Raw genomic sequence first — 17,582 nt, 5'->3', positions numbered from 1 at the left:
TCGCCCCTGACCCCCATAAATCAGAGCGAGGCGTACAATTAAGTTCAGTAGTCGTTACCGTGCCCCGGGTGCACTGCCGCCTATGAATAACAGGCTTAAAGTCGGGAAGAATAGCGTGGCCTAGGTTTGATAAAATATCAATTTGCTGAAAGGCTGGGAAGCGCTAACGAGGGCCTGCCGGCCCCGGCACAGCGGCTGCCGCTGCGCTCCCCAGGGCTGGCTGCCCGGCAAGACCCAGACAAAGACCCTGCCAGCGACTCCAGCGCTGGCGGCAGGTCCACCCCGACAAGGGTTTCTTTCTAGCCTCCATCAGACCTTTCCCCAGCTCGTAGCACAGGGACTCTGAGCTAAGTGTATTTCATGACCTATATATACCCCTGAGCCGTGCCTTGGCGTACCGAGTCACTCTCGGTAACAGAGATGCGGTCGAAGCAATCCGGACACAGTTCCAAATCTCCCCCCTTGCCAGGCCAGTTAAAAACAGACACAGGGAAGAGCCACCAACTTGGGGAGAACAAAGCCCGTGCGCAGCTCCACCAGGAATTTTAAGTTCTAAATTCAGTAGGAGAATTGCTCTTTTTAAATACACAGCTACAGCTTCTTTCAAGGAAAGAAAGGAAGGTGAAGTACAAATAAACCAGAGAACAACAGCACCATCCCCTTGAGCGAGGCGACGCACTGCAGTGCATCCTGCACCCAGGAGCTTCCCCTGGCCGGTGGAAGCATCAGCTTCCTCAGACTGTCAGCAACTGTTATCCCTCTCCATCTTCCCACAAAGCCAGTGTGATTTGTTTCCAACAATTAAAATGTACCTGCTTCTGACTCAGCCCTTCCACTTTCCAGCAGACCATACTCAAACCACTCTGGAACGGTGTTAGCCTGGACCAGAATTACCTTTCCACATGTAAGTACAGGCAGGTAAAAACCTGTTCTCAGAGACTTTGCCATTACCATTAGGGTCTGTGCGTCAGTGCTTAACCCTGCATGCGCATCTGATAGTACTTTCCAAATTGGGCAACAAGGGAGGCAAACTGTAATATGCACATTTAGAAAAGTCCCGTATTTCTTTTCACACATATATGAAATCAAAATTTAGCCAAGTCCCACTAAAGACAAGATAGTATCCAGTCCCAAAACAAGCACTAGAAATCTGGGAGAAACCAAAGTGGTATTTGCCTCACATGAAACATGGAAATATTTTAAAACTGTCAGGTAAAGGTAGTCCTTCTATTCAAATGATACAAACAGAAACATTTCAGATTAGATGTCTTACAATCTAGCTGTCCAATACTACTTTCTGGTTTCATCTTCTTATCCCTGAGGCGTGCATAGCACACTGACCAAAGGGGATCAGTAAGATGACAACCTGAAGAAGGTCAGACAAGCGAACAAGATGAAGGAAAATGGGCTGGAGAGGAAAACGGTAAGTAGGACAACTGAAACGAAAGCTTGAATTACAATTTGAGAACAAATATCCAAACTTTGACAAAGCGTTTTGTGTCAGTCAGGCAACCACCTACAGAGCTAGGTCAAACTCCAGGAACTTACAGGGCCAAACCATCTGGCTCAAAAACACCCCCAAAAGCACGACATGTTTCGCAGGATTAAGAGGGGAAGTAATTAGCCCCTATGTTTACATTGTGCACCTACCTCACCTCATCTGGGTATCTGACAGATCTGTTTATTAGTGTAATTTATGATGGCTATCAGGATTTGGATGATGCTTATTTCTGTAAACATTTAAAATAAGTCAGATGGGTTACTGATCCCTACTCTACTGTTTGGGAATGTTGTTCTGTGACAAAGTCATGACTGGAACCTGGCTTAGAGAAATGTTACACATCCACTGTGGAGCATCAAAACCATAAAAAGAAAAATCTCATCCTCTAGAGCTGTGAAACTTTCTGTACTGTCTTACTGGGAAGAACAATTATTTTTTTAAGCTCCTCATGTAATCAAAACCTGATGTTTTTTTTTTTAAAAAAACATTTTTTATAGGTCACAAAAGTAGGAAAAACAATAGGACAACAAGGTTTTTTCCAGCCTGAAAACTCAGCCAAATTAAGTACGCTTTGGTAACAGCAAAGCCCATGAGGCCTGCCTGCAGCAAAGGCAAAGGTAAATATCTGGCAGCTGGGCTGGTTCAGAAGGGAGATGAGGACAGGTGTGACCAGGAACTGCCTCAGTGGACGCGTGCATGGAAATCTCGCACGATTTCCTGTTCTCTCCCACAGGCAGCCCCTTCCTGCCTTGCTCAGGATGATCTGAGCTTGGGAGTGGAAACTACCACCACTGCCTCAGGACCTCTCTTCCTGTCCTCCAGCTCCCCAGGGTGCTGCGTCCTGCTGCCCGCACTGCTCCACTGCAGCAGCCTCTTCCTGCGGCCAGGAGCCATCCCCTTTCCGATACAACAAACAGCCTATCTGTGCGCCAAAAACGGCCGTCTCAACCTCCCTCTAAAAGAGGTAGCTGTACTCACACTTAACACTCCCCTCACGAGCAGAAACCCACTCACCCTACCCTGCACCCCAGGCTGCTGCTCTATGTGTGGGAAGGACAAAGAGTTTCCCCTGCCACAGAGAGAGGACAAGGCAGATAAGAGCAGCCCTGCAAAGCACAGCACAGCACACTGCTCTGAGGAGATCGGAGGAGGAACAAGCTCCTGCAAAGAGCTGCCATTTGGCCCCCGCAAATAGTTACTGCTTCTTCCACTGTAATCGGTGGCCACTCTCTAGGGTTTCATAGGAAGCAGCGGGAGAGATATCAGCTGTGCTGCAGCATGATCTCCTCAAACAGGTGGTCCACATCTCCTCCAGGGACAGGCACAGGGGGAACAGACATGTGAGCCATGACTTTGCAATTCAGTAGGACTACTTGCCTTTCCCTGTCCATCCACTTTTGGAAAAAATCTGCCTGCTTTACGTGTGCCTGAAGCTGGCTTCATATCATTAACATAACATTAACCTGCATGATTTAGTGAAAATCCTTCATTTGTGATCCTAGGTATATCTACAATTTGCTTTCAAACCCGACTAGTTTGATCCACAATAGAGTTGTTTTGCAAATGCTTTTTTCCAGCCACCACTGTATTTGTCCTTCTGTATTGGCAGGATTGGGCCAATATCCATTACAGTGTAATAGTACAGTATTAATGTGTGATCTTTCTTTCAAAAAATCACCAAATACGTAGTATAGCATACTAGCAGTCCATCTGGGTGTCGTCTTTTTAAGATGCCATGGGACATGCAATTCAAACAAGCAGGAAATTAATCAGTTTCCTCCATTCTCCAATCTGACCATGAAGATGCATTTCTGTGAGGCAGGCTGCTCATTTTGTCACAATTTACACCAAAGATAGAAGAGATGTGAAGGATAAAGTTTCTGGGGGTTCTGTTGTTTAATAAAAGGATTATAGTGTTAGTTCAAAACTGGGACTGAAATAACAGGGTTAAATTATGAGCTATATTAAATTACAAAATTCGTAAAATACTTAAAATACTAGAGTTTTTTATCTGTGTATACTCTACTAGAGCCTGTGTCAAAATTAATTATCAAGGACATTTTATGCTCTATCCAAAGAACCGTTGCTCTTCAATAAATACATTTCCTGTGTCTTGACTTAATTTTCCTGAATTTTACAGGACTGCAAAACTCTTCTATTAAAACTGATCATCTTATTCAAGAATGAAAACCAATAGTTCTACACCACATTTTGAAATCTAAAAAAATCACACTGCTACTTTCAATGCTTAGAAGCAAAATACCGAGCAATATAAGTAGTAGTAGTAAACATATGCCAGGTACTAACTTTATCAAAATACTTTACTTCTACATAATCATCCATAATCTGTATAAACTTGCATTAATCTCACTCATCCCAGCTACTGTCGTACTTCCTTTCTGTGGTTAGTGCTGCTAAAATACTGTGGCTCAGATGATTAAAGGTTTGGACTATTCATTTATTTAAAAACTTGATTTAGTGATCTGTCACTGGACAGGTTCCCCAGTCTGTGATATTGCCAAAATAAGCAAATTTCTTTCACCGGTTTAAAAAAAAAATCTTTGGCAGCACAGCATCCCAATACAGTTTCAGAGTTCTTCAGAGAAGTTTGATACTGAAACAGACCACAAAATGAGAACAACCTTGTTTTCAAGAGAGCATTTGGTAACAGAGACTCAAGCCCATTACGGGAAAAGTAGGACTTTCTCCACACCCCTGAGTAAGCATAAGGAACAGCAAATGCTCTTAATACCGCTCCAATCACATTTCTCTCACAGGTAAAACAACAGGGCTTAGTACTTAGTAGAATACTGTGAGTCATCTAGCCACCTAGGGACAAGTGTTACACAGGAAAGACAACAAAGACTCTCCTACAAATACAACTAAGGAAGCAGGGATTTGTTTCTTCAAAAGAAACACTGCATGGCATGTCTCAAGATTTAGAGAAGACACACACAGAGATAATAGGATGAGTGGATGGGACAAGACCAGCTCTGAGGTCCAATATCCAGCACAGCCACAAGAACCCATGCGTGTTTTTGAGGCAGATTCCTTCCAACCATTGCTTAATAAACAAAGCTTCATTGTAGTCAAGACCTTGTAAAACTGCACTAATTGAGAAGTCCTGCAGAAGAAGCTTTTTTACTTCTTGGTGGCAAAAATCACTGAGACATGCTCTAATACCATGCAATATGGTCGGTTCAGCCTTTAAACATATGAGTAGAGTATAGGGAAATGGAACAAAAAAAGGTCATCTTAGCTGTTACAGTAATTTAGTTTCACGAACACATACCGAGAGATATACAACTTAAAAGAGTTTTTCTAAGCTGTGAATTGCTATGTATGTAGACCCCATCCTTAAGACAGTCTGGAACACAGCCAATGTAACTTCTGCAATAGGGACAGGCTGATCAGCTGTCATTTACTGAACAGTTAATATAACCTGTTCAGGACATTTGATTTTACAAGCCAGTTCTTACAAATTCTTCAGGAAACACTGTCGCTACTAATCCAGAAACTTCTCCTCCTTGCTCAAAGAACAGGTAACATCTTACTGTCCATGCCTTATTTAGCCATATAGCTGTATCAAACACAACCAATAGTCAGTCTTGTAGAATATATGCAAAGCTGATTCATTAACTACAATTTTTAAACCCTAATACAAATGGATTTTGCAAACTGATTTGGATTAACCAGGTCTGGCTGTGCTTCCATCTGGAAGTTGTATTTTATAACGCTAGCCACATCTTGAAAAACAGATTCAGATGTTTGGAACAAATTCAGAACAGTTGTAAGAAATTCTAGGTACAAATGGAAAAAAAAAAAAAAAAAAAAAAAAAAAAAAAAGCTTTAATGTCTTTTTCCTCTCAGTTTTCTTTCAAGAAAACATTTATAATGATGGTGTTTAGGGGGTTAAGGGGTAAGGAAAGAATCCGTGTTATTATCTATGATGTATTTACTCACATCTAATGGCAGTTTGTTCTTTCTCATACTAGTATCTAGCATTTTAAGTCTATCCTGATAAAGGGACATGATGCTGAGTGAAAACAGTTAAGAAAGAGTGTTGAAGCATCTGGTCTATCCAAAAAGATTTTCTGCTAGGAAAATTGTCTTTACATGAAACAGCAAAATGAATATAATCCCTACAGTGAGGATACATCAATATCCATATAAAAAGGCCTTTTTAACAGCAGCGCTTACAGCCCATGGGTTGTGTCAGAATAAAAGAGTGTCCGTAAGGGCGGTACAACTTCTAACAATGCTAAGTACCTAACTTACTACTGTATTTAGAGAAAAACGTCGTCAATCCTTTCTTCTCTAAGCCTTCATCTCTGGATTTGGTCAAACCTACATTAATGTTGAAGCAATTTAGTTTCTTAATACATGAAACACACATGAGGACAGATGAGAAAAGAAGAGAAAGAATTAGCTTTGAAATCTTAACACATCCAGAGACTTTTATGCCTTGAAAAGAAAAATTAGCCTTCTGCCTTTAAAGCTTGTTTTAAAAAAATGTGAAGCCATAAACAGGAAAGCCAAACAAGAGAAATGTGCCTAAGTTCCTCAAAAACATGATGTTGTAGATGGTAGAAGGCAAATGACAAAACAAGATTTCCTCTCCACCCACACCATTTAGCATAGATGCTCTAGTAATCCCACAAACACACAGTTTTTCTCTGATCACATATAGAAGTTTTCTGACTTACCTAGCCTTTTTGCTGGTCTTGGGTTTTGGCGTGGTATTTTTTGCTTTCTTTTCCTTTGGCTCTTTAGGGGTCTTAGGGACTTTGGGGGTCTTGGGTTCCTTCTTTTCCTTGGGTTCTTTAGGATCCTTCGGTTCTTTTTTTGCCTTGGGCTTTTTCTTTTTCTTCTTCTCTTCTTGGGAGCAATCCACTGAGTTTCTGCTTAGATTCTGGCTATCAAGTCCCCCAGGAAAGTCTTCCTTACCAAAACCTTTACTGGGACCTTCTGCAGCAATGTGATTGTTTTTCTTTTTCTTTTTCTTTTGCTGTGGCTGCGGCTCAATTGATGGCAGATAATCATCACTTTTCACTAGCTGGGTATTCGGTCCACTAACCTGAGTCATATCCGGCACTGGTTTCTCTAAAAAGGGTTCCGATGGAGAATGCTGAGAGAGACAAACAGAAATAAAATTGTAGATTTGCAACTTTGATTTCTAAAACTTTGCTCTTTTGGAGCAAGAGGTTAGAGGGAAAAAATACTAAGAAGATTAACTTAGTAACATATCTGAAATATTGTACAGTAAAACAGTAAAACCCAAAGCTTTCTGCCATTAAAACAGTATCAAAATAACCAGAAATTCTTCGTAGAGCAAGGGCAAAATTATTCTAAAGCTTGCATATGAAGTGGAAGTACAGAAAATAGTACAATCTTCAACGTTTAGGTGAAAAAGCAAAGCAACTGTTATTGCAGATATTTAAAAATATTTGTTATTTCAAAATAGTTGTTAGCAGGATGAATAACTGTTACAAATTATTCAGCTGCACTAGAATTTGTCCTCTGGGAAAAAAAACTGTTATAAGTTTGTTTCTAGACATGCAAAGGAGAATAAAGTATATTCACTGGATAGATTTATAAAATACTAATCAAGACAATTTACACTGATTCAGCTGTAACAGGAGGTATTTCCACCAGCAGGTGAAGGATTAAGCCACTTTAAAATGTAACAGAATGTTACATTTTATGTCAAAGATCCACAGCTCCTTACTTGTAATTGAAACAGATTTGTTCCTGCTGCAGATTGGATAAACTACCTTAAGTGTTTGTGAACCTGCAAAACCATCCTGTTTCAAAGTATGTATAGCATATCAGGTTTACACCAAAGTAGGTGAAAACCTATGTGTAATTACACAAATGTCACGTGCCTGGACTAAACATATTGGATATATTTGCAAATCTTTTCCTCTTAATGGTTCTGTTCTACACAAAGATCCACAAGTCTGCAATGAAAAAATGTCGACGCTCTACCAATGACACTGCAGCATACCAAAGCTCTAACCTGCTTCTCCTCACTGCCTGCCTATGGTTATAGATGTAGGATTCAAGAAAAGTAATAGCATGACACCGTAATGATGCTTTTCTTGCAAATGCATATACAGTGAGATCATTTTCCCCACACTCTTTCTGTTTCTCTTCCCTAAAAATGAAGTTGGGATGACTCTAGGTGGAAGAGTTCCTTCCCCATTAGCCATGGTCACAAAGTCTAGCCGTTTGAGATGTTCAATCCATTGAACTGGGGAGAAGAAAGGTTTATAAAAAAATAGAATATTACTTCTAGGAAAAGCAGTGCCTGTGTAACTGTCTGTAATGTTACTCATGCTTCCTTTTCTCCACTTTTTATTCAAACTGCACTTACCTAGGAGTGGCAGGCATGCAAACAAATGACTACAGACCCAACCCCTGAGCATAAGAAGAGCTGATGGGCCTACACAAGACATATACTTTAGCCACCTGGATCTAAAAAAACCCAATGCACTTAGGAAATAAAATTCTTAATATCATTACAAGAGCACGTGAACACATGTGTATTTTTCCAAATATATTAATATAGTTTTCTGCATGTAAACAAACTGAACTAGTGCAGTCCTAACTATTTTCAGCATTCTTCACAGCAGCAAAAAAACACTGTGCCCTGAGAATACACTCACATACTCAGAAGCTACCCAAGAAACAGAAGAAGCAAGGCTGTCAAGAAGATGACAACACTTTATTGCTTTTTGGGAGAAGTTTGACTGGTTACAAGCTAGACACTACAGTTCATGGAAGAGGCTCCAAGGACAAGAGGGAAGGCCTGAAGATGTGGGTCTACTTGGCCTAACCAAGAACTTCCAGGGTGACTTCTGTATGTTTCTGTCTTCCACCTGTTTATGAAGATACTTCTTAGTGCAACAGGGTCTTAGTTGCAGTGAAAACTCAGCTCTAATGCAAACCTGATGTATTATGACCACATCAATCAGCCCCACCTCAAGGCAACCTTGTGTTAGGCATCCTGAAGCATGAACCAACACCTCTTGTAGAAATCTGTGTCACCATAATGGTTACATATCTTCATGCTGGGAAGTTCAGGAAGACTGGGTATCTGTATAGAAAACACTGATCCCAGGAAGTCAAGTGTTGCCAACAAATTCTGCAGTCCAATTACACATTACACAAAACAGATATTTTAAAATCTAATTGGTTTTGAATTTGGTTAACTGAATTGAACGTCTTCTCAGATTTGTTCTTGATGTCGAACAAAAACTCTTCTCTATACCTCAGACCATTATGTACTTGTACAGTCTAACACTTATTTTTATGTAGGAAAAGACAGGAGTATTACACAGATCACCTTTAAGTATTTCTTATCCATAGGTATTGAGAAGTACTTCTAACCTACATTTTCCCAAGGTAGTCAATATATTTCTGTATTACCTGCCATTTCATATCTCATGCATCCTATGTTTTTCAGAGACCTCAGGTGCAAGTTTCATCAATGTCTTCACCTAGCTGTTCATCATGACACTCGGTTCTCTTTTTAAATACTGTTCACTTGCTGTGTCTAACATAAGCTAAGTTTTTCTTCCCATTATTTCTACCTTGTGTTTGGCACTACAGTATTTGTTTGCCATATTAAGAGAGACTTTTACAACTATCTAAAAGCTTATGTATGACACAACTTTCTAGAACATATCAGAACTGGTAGTTTATTTTTTCTTCCTCTTAAACATGTGAAACAGTCAAGCCAACCAATACTAAAAACTGTAAGAAATCCAGTAATGCCATGTAAATTTAATTCTATAAAATTTTCAAGGTTGCACCTTCATTAGTGATATGACCGTGTCACTCCAATCAATATTAAGTTTTATACATGCTTGAGTATTACCTTCTTAATCTAATTCAAAAAATGAATCCTTGTCTCCTTTTTAAGACTCGTGGGCTGGCTGGTTTGTTTGCTTGTTTGTTTTAGAAGTCTGAACAACTACTTTCAGCACAGTCATAAGCAAATCTGAATGTAAGGTAGACAGCCTTCCAAGTCTCCGCAACAGCAATGTCAGCCCTTCGTGATTTGACATTTGTAGCTTTAATGTAAGGTCTGGACAGAAAGTAAAGCACTGAGAATGGCAGATTGCTGCCACACCGTAGTACTCAGTAACTCCCTCTGGAAGATGTCATCTTATGAAAATTCAGATTCTTACTACCTCAAAAAGCTTATCCACAAGAGTCATTCACATGCTCTAAAGTAACTTAGACTATAAATTAGACTTAAAACATTATGCATGAAACAAACACAAAAAATAAAACAACTTACTGCGTTTTATTTACAGGACCAAGTTCCATGCATTACCAGGCATACAAATTAAAATACTCTGGCTTTGTTTCATAACATTCACAATCCCCAAAACATTAAGCTTAAAAAAAGAAAACTCTCCCCTAATTAGGCTTCAGTTATATTTCCTCTTACTTGAAAACACATTATTTTTGCCACTTCCCCCTTTACAGATTGGCACATTTTGTTATTTCAATCACACACAATCTTTTAAATTGTAGCACTCTTTCAAAGAAATGGGTGTGATTAACTTTATATTTCTAGGAAGCCTGTGCCTACAGTTTTGCAATATGCTAAAATGGTTTATCCTTAACTGACAACCCCACATTGCTCCCTAGTGTGAAGCTGTGTAGGAGCAGCACAAATCTAGTGAGAATAAGAGATTGGAAGCAGCTTGAAAGATGCATTTTCTTACCCCAAACCAGTGGTCTGCTCTTTCTTAAGAAGGGAGAAAAGGAAGAACAGGCTTTCACTAGTAAATATTAGATTAAGCCTACCACAAGGGAATTATTTCAAATAGTTCTACTTCTTTACATCTACAAAGGATTAACTCTAGTTACAGGGTCACAATTTCTAATGAAAGAAACCCATTTTCCATTTACAAAATTAAAAATGTATATTACAAGTTTTTGCCAAAAGATTGAAAAATTTATCCGCATACTTCACAGAAATCACTTCTGCTGCTTTTAGTAATAACAATGCCATAATTTAGTATGTTGGTACAGAATTTAATCTTCCACAGGAAAGAAAGCAATGAAGATTAAACACAAATAGATATTCGTCCTATTTGATATTGCAGCAGAATTATTTTTGGTATTATTTGAAATAAGGTGAAAAAGGTGCTCAAAAATATTGGTGTGTTTACCAGACCCACATCTCTTTAAATCTTTTAGAGAAAAGCTGTTTTTGTAAACATTTAACAAAGAACAGATGGCCTGTTTTAATCATGCGAAAAAACCTGGAGCTCACATTAATACTCCTACCACCGACTACTGGGCTAGTCACCTCCCTAACCAGCAGCATGGTACAGCCTTCAGTAATACCATTTAATTTTACAATGGACACTTCCTCATCAATTCCCATGCCTGACAGTTAATCAATGCTATTAACATGCAATATCACAATGCAGGACACTCCTAAAGATTGCAGCTAATTAGAGCAAAACAGATTCTTCAGGAACTCTGAGGAGTTAAAATAATTTGCAGCTCAACAGGTTACCCAGGACAATAATATGCTTTTCCATTATCAGTAAAAGCTAACAATATTCAAAGCAAATAATAAATGAAAACACTACTTCAGGAAATTTGTTTCTGGAGTGTAAAAATCTCACTTGTCTGGAATTCAATCTTTGCTGTAAACTTCCACATATGTATCACAAAAATTTTAAAAATTAAAAATGAAGCTGCCTGTGTTTCACAGTGGCTTACACATTTAGAGCTAAGCTCATTCTCTGCAGCCCAAAGCACAGATAAAAGTCTCAAACCAGGCCTGATATGTAAAGTAGCAAGATGAACAGGATGCAGGATTAATCCAGTAAGGGTTAGTGGCAGAGAGGGAGGTTAAGGAGGAGAATCTTTCTGTTTCTTGAACAAGGATTGGAACCACAATCAACTGTATTTAAGCACTGAAAGTAGCTGAGTGTCACTTCCCTAGCAGAGCAGCAACTTGAGCCAATATTGAGCTTTAAGAAGTATAAAGCAAGAGCAGCAAAGTATGCGACATGTCTCAGTTAACTTTGTGAAATTTAAACATCAGCACCAAACAAACAACAACGACAAAGCAGCTTTTTACTAGGCCTACTTTCATTTCCCTCACTGGTATTTCCAGACTCCCTAGTCTTTTCCACATTTTCAAAAAGATCTACTGTAATGACACTTAATTTTCTTGAACTTTGGTTTATTAACTAAGTTGTGTAATAGCAGAGTAAGTGCTCAGTCAGTTCCCACTGGCTCCAAAATAAAAGCATCTCCAATATATCTATACAATGGATAACTTTATGATAAGTCAATCATTACTGAATATTCTCATTTGCAACAACTGTAGTCCTCTTAAATTATCACCTTCACCTCCGAAAATTTAAAACAGCAACTGGTGACCAAAGAAAGTTCTTGTTAAAACAGAAGACAGACTACAGCACCACTTCTGGAAGCATCTCTACCTAGTGACACAGAGATCACTGTTTCTTCCCGACAGCACAGTCCCCCCAAGGCGTTAAAAGCCACCACATGCAGAAATTGCTCCACGGTTCTTCCTTTCAAAGGTTAATGAAAGGATTAATCATCCCTCCGGATTATGTAGAACAAACTACTCATCTTGACTATCCTCCAAACAAACCATTTGTAAAGTTTCCGTATCATGTCTCATTGCTCAGTGTCTCAATCATGACATTGCTTTGTCCCTGCTATTCTTAACTTGCCCCATCAATACTTTCAGCATTAGGCCTGTCTTGGTGCTCCCTCCATCTGAAGCATGCGTCATACTTGTTCAGACACTGTTCATCTGCAAAGCTCGCATTATCAGTAAAAACTCCAGAGCAAACAGTAATCAACACCACCTCCAAAACCGCAACCAAATACCAGTACCTACGTTCAACAACAGTGCAGTTGTACAGTATTTTTTCCTATAGCAGCTGAAGTCCAGAAACATCCTCAAGACTACGCTCACACCCATGTTTTTTTCCAAAATATCTGTTTTACCAATTGGTTTCTTCTCCTTTATTGTGGGTGACCCCTTTTCTGTGGAACTACTACTTTGAATTGAAGATATATATGGGTTTTGTTTACTTTACTATATGAAAATACTTAGTACTACCTTGAAATATTTTGGGCAATATCATGCTGTTTAGAAACAACTACTATCTCAGTACTTCAGAAACCCCTCTAAAAAAATTGCAGTTCCAAAGTGACAACTTGCATTTATAATCCAAGTGTTGTCAGTGGTTTTCTCTGTAACAAAGGCAAATCACACCAGAAATAGAAATAAACCTATTTCGCAAATAGAAATAAATCTATTTTGCAAATAGACTTGACAGGAATCTTGCTATTTACTAAATCTCTTGTCATACTTCTACAAAACACAGATCAAAATGTATGGAAAACAAAAGTTCTATTAATACCTTCCTAGAGAGACATAACTTGACAATTAAAAATCACTTTGCGTGAAAAAAGTTCATGTTTTAGTAAAGTGCTGCTGCAATACCATTTTGTTTCTTATCTACCTGTCTTCCTGCTCTGTTACTATTCACGGAGACCATCTTTAAAAAACAGGTGCAACTATTAAAAAGTTAAAACTTGCTGATCCAAAGTTTTCAGAAAAACTGAATCAAACCCAACTGGAATTTTGATGCCAGCAGCGTCCTAAGAGTGGAGTGGAAGTGATTAAAACTAATCTTAATGACCTCAGCCACCACTGCAGAAGTACACTCGTCGCTGATTTGGTGCAGCTGAAAATATCACCCAGTTACTGTATGTGGAAGAATAGTAACATGCAATACAAAATATAGAGTTCCTTAATTAAGTCTCAGCACAGCTACAGTATTAGAATTATTTTCTGGTCATGTAGTCTGTGAAGTAACACAGACTACAAAATATGTATGATACTAAGGTGACCATCTAAAAAGCAAACATCCCATTTTACAGTAATCATACGTAGCAACACTGTTTCGTGCTCATATAAAGTGAGGGATTATTACTAAAGCTATGGAATGTCAGCCAGTGCAATGAGTGCTGATATAGTTTGTTCACAGCTCAAAACCAACTAAAACTTCTGCTGTAAGAGAACTCTTAGGTTGCTGTCCATCGATCAAAATCGACATCAGTGTTGATCAATCTCAGACAACTGCCATCCCTAGGATAATGAAGCATGTATGCTCCAAACTAGCCTTCCATATAAGAAACAGCAATAGCTACCACATGAATTATATATAACTGCTGATTCAATGGTCCACAAGACAAACATTTTATTAATACTTATTTTGCTACAGATTACTTCGTAATATATACTGGTTTAGAGAACAGTGTAAGATTGCTCCTAATGCAATCAGGGCAGGTCCTAAATATTACACAACAGCAGCCAGACTCCACTCTCCTTCATCACCACGTAGACTGGCCAAGGACTCCCAACTTTGGCAGGTTTTCACTAGCTCTAGTTATAGAGACACATAGAAAGGGAGAGTCAATGAGGTACCAAAATCTACTGGCAGAACCCGTATTGCTCGTGTTGACAATCTACCTCAAGTCTGCCTTCCCTGCACAGCCACAGTCAAAGGAAACCTCACTTCTGTGTGCACTCCATTATCAATCAGTAGACATGCCAGAAACGCCAGCATGACTTTTACCACAAAAGTTTTGCAGAGTTTATACTATGCAGTCTACACTACAGGTGAGGAAATGACAGGCAGACCAGCAACTGTCCTACTGTAAAATGGCCCATAAGCATCTTTTTCTTAACACTTCTGCCATGTAGAACTTATATTTAAAAATGTGGATATTTTCTTTATGAAGTTACGCCCAAGCACAGCTATCAAGATACTCAGTGCTTACTAGAGAATTCCTTGGATTATAGAATATCCAACAAAGTTTACCACCAGTCTTTTCCAGCTTCTCTAAAGCAAAGTAGTTGCTGTGTATCTCCAGGCAAGAAAGTCATGCGGTAAAGTAAGAACATGTCAGGATGAAATAGTTTCCAGAGGTCCTAGTACAATACTTCAACTTCTCCATGACAGGGGGAGTAGGGCAGGAAACACTTTCACATATTCAACCAAAACAGTAATACTGAAACTTCTATTAAATACATAAGCCTTATAAAGAGTAACAACATTTCAGCATATACACAGGTTGAGTATTGCTCTTGTGCTTGCTTCCACATTCCTCACAGCCCTTCGGCTCCACTGTGAAAGTGAAGCAGTTTGTCTGAAATAGTAAAATGTGAACATCCACCCTCTCTCGGGTACATTTCACAGCCACTCTTTGAAATCCAAGGTCCTGAGGGAAGAGTGGAAACATACTACCCTGCACACGCAGTCTCCTCCCTCCACCAGCAGAATTCACTCCACTCAGTTACTGAATGTCAAATACATAGAGACCCATCCTCTCTGAAGGGTAACCCGTGCCTACATCACACTGTGTTGTCATCACCAACGGTTATGACGCTCTGGTACCAACTATGGTTTCCACTTAATACCCTGTCCCCTACCCAGAAAAAGTAAAACCAACAAAACAGTCCTGACTGACTTGGTGTATTAGTGCTTACAGCCTCCCCATAGTAATTCAATCGATAAACGTCCCCTAAAATTTTGGTTTTCTACATTAGACTTAAAGTCACTCAGAGAACTATTTTAAGAGGGACCTTAATCAGCTCACATCTACTTCTATCGATGTTTCTCTACCATTATCAAATTTAATCACAGTGACACAGAGTAAACGGCATCAGGTTTACGACTAAGGAGAAAAATCAAAGACCAGCATATGTAGTACAAGCGCTGTTTCTTCTGACCACAGACAACTAAAAAAAGTTCTATCTGTGCTTTCACTGTTGCAAGCAGCAGTAACAGCAAAAACATTACACACCACAACAGCAAAAGCATTTCTATTCTGGTACTTTGCCCCCCTCCCCTCCCTTTAACCCCCCAAAGAGTTAACAGTAAAACTTAACAGGCTATATATGTAAAAAATATTAGGTGGAAGGTAATAGGACACATATATCTCTTACATATTTACATAAAAGATACATACTATTAATAACCCTAAAAATGTAAGGTGTATAACTAAATTCAGAAGTGATACCTTTTTGATTTGCAAAGCCTCTAATAAAGTATGCTTTATCTGAATTCAGACAAAGTACGCTTTATGATGATGCTTTACATCAAATAAAGTGCACTTTAATCTAAGGAAAGAACAACAGAAAGAAAAGCAGCATGTTTGGCTTCTTTTTTATTAACTAGATGAAGCTGACTAGCAGGACAGAAAATTTGTATTTCTCTTGCCTGCTCTGCAGCGCCTAAGGATCAAGTAAATACAAATTTCAGAAATACCACCTGTTTGACAGACATCCTGTGAGCCCTAGTCCATTGCTTGTAAAGACAACGCAAAATGCTTTCCAGCAATGAATCAAAAGGACCAAACTGCAATAAAGACTGTAAGGAAGTACACTAGGAGCAGAGATGAGCACAGAGAGGAGCAGCACGGATATAAGTGTGTATTGCCCTAGTCTGTTTATCTGGCACCACTGTGTATGTATTTTTACATCATGCCTGTGCCAGAAAGTCCTCAAACTCAGCTTTATACACTTCATGTCTATGACTATGTGCCACACTTCTGTATATGCATCATGTCCTTTCTTCTGGGCTTGGTTATCTTACAGTCTCTTCCCACCAGCCTTAAGAAGCCTTAGAAAGACACTAGTCAAAGCCAGTTCTGTTGGCCTTCTTGTGGTAAGCCACATTGTGTTTTGCCACACACACCTGTCCTGGCCTGGGACAGCCTCTCACCCCTTTCTGATGGCACTCTAATGCAAGGTTCCTCAGCGGGTCTAGCCCACCTCTGGGGAAAGCTGGCTCTCAGGAAGCAGGCTGGGGATCTCAGCTGCCCACCAAGCCCTCTTGTAGAAGTGAATGAGGGCAGCAATCAAAGGGCTTTACTTCATACATTCATAAAACAGTAAAATATAGCAACCACCAGCAAACCAAAAAGGCAACTGCATTTATTAGCATACAGTGTTTGTTCCAACACAAAGTCTTTAGGTAGCATATAACTTCTCTACCACTTTCCTAATCCCTTCCTTATATACCTAGGAAAACAAAACCCCAGCAATTTTGTTTTAGGAGTTCCCCTCCAACAGATTCTAGACTTGCTAAACACACATGTTTAAGATCATATCAACAGATCACATAGCAAAAATATATCAACAGACAGTTTAATAACAAACATTCATCAGATTATGAGGCTGGTGAAAAGAAGATGCAATTCATAGAGAGCCTTTACCACTTCTCCTATCTGTAAAGCCCTCATGAAAAAAGAGCATGTATCACATTCTAATAGCTCAAGAAAAGCACAATGGCCTTAGATGTTTAAGATTTCAACAGATGTGACAAAGGACCTGAATCCCTGAGTTCTTATTCCTATCCCTAGAAAGAAGTCCCACAGTACTTCCACAATACCATCCCTATATTTATTAAATAATAAAAAAATTCTGAATTCTTCCATGTTTTGCAGCAAGATATTTTTCAATTTCACCAGGATATCTTGCAGATAGAGCATACCAGATTAAGAAAAATAATCTTAAAGCATTAGAGGAAACACTACCAGCATAAATACTACACTTTGGTCTCAGTTTGGAGCTGACGAACTTTTAGTTCATCAATATTTTATCTTGATAACTTGCAACAAACCCCACTAGTCAAATAATACAACACTTTCTTCCCTTGACACCTCCTGCCTCTGCAAGGTGAAGTTAGACTGTATCCACAATCAAAAGATGAAATCTTTCTGATCCATCACTTGAGCTGGTACCTTTTATTTTTTAAACTACAACTTGTAGTCAAGGCTTTTTTGCTACAAATTTTAAAAACCATATAGAATTCTCTGATCCCATGGACTTCTAATTGTGTAAAATACATAAGGCACCACTAAGGCAATGAAAGTTAAACCAGTCTAAACCAACTTAAAAAAAAATAAATATTATTTTCATCTTTAAGTTTGCTTATTCTGATTAAAAGGGCCTTGTGCCAATTTCCCCCAAAAGGCCATATTTGTTAAA

General features: G+C 39.1%; 1 protein-coding gene across 4 annotated transcripts in view; it reads right to left on the bottom strand.

Annotated features, from left to right (window-relative positions):
- The window catches only part of CHD7 (chromodomain helicase DNA binding protein 7), a 90,600-nt gene that overhangs the window by 52,785 nt on the left and 20,233 nt on the right, over window positions 1-17,582 (bottom strand). For all 4 annotated transcript variants that reach the window (XM_026841356.1, XM_026841357.1, XM_026841355.1 and 1 more), the window contains exon 2: window positions 6,208-6,629. In XM_026841356.1, coding sequence (XP_026697157.1) covers window positions 6,208-6,629 — 422 coding nt within the window. The remainder of the gene's footprint in view (window positions 1-6,207; window positions 6,630-17,582) is intronic.

Source organism: Athene cunicularia (genome assembly GCF_003259725.1).
Source record: "Athene cunicularia isolate RWA chromosome 2 unlocalized genomic scaffold, athCun1 chr2_part1, whole genome shotgun sequence".
Taxonomy (NCBI): Eukaryota; Metazoa; Chordata; class Aves; order Strigiformes; family Strigidae; genus Athene; species Athene cunicularia.
Note: the sequence above shows the minus strand (reverse complement) of the source record. Positions and strands in the feature narration are given on the sequence as shown.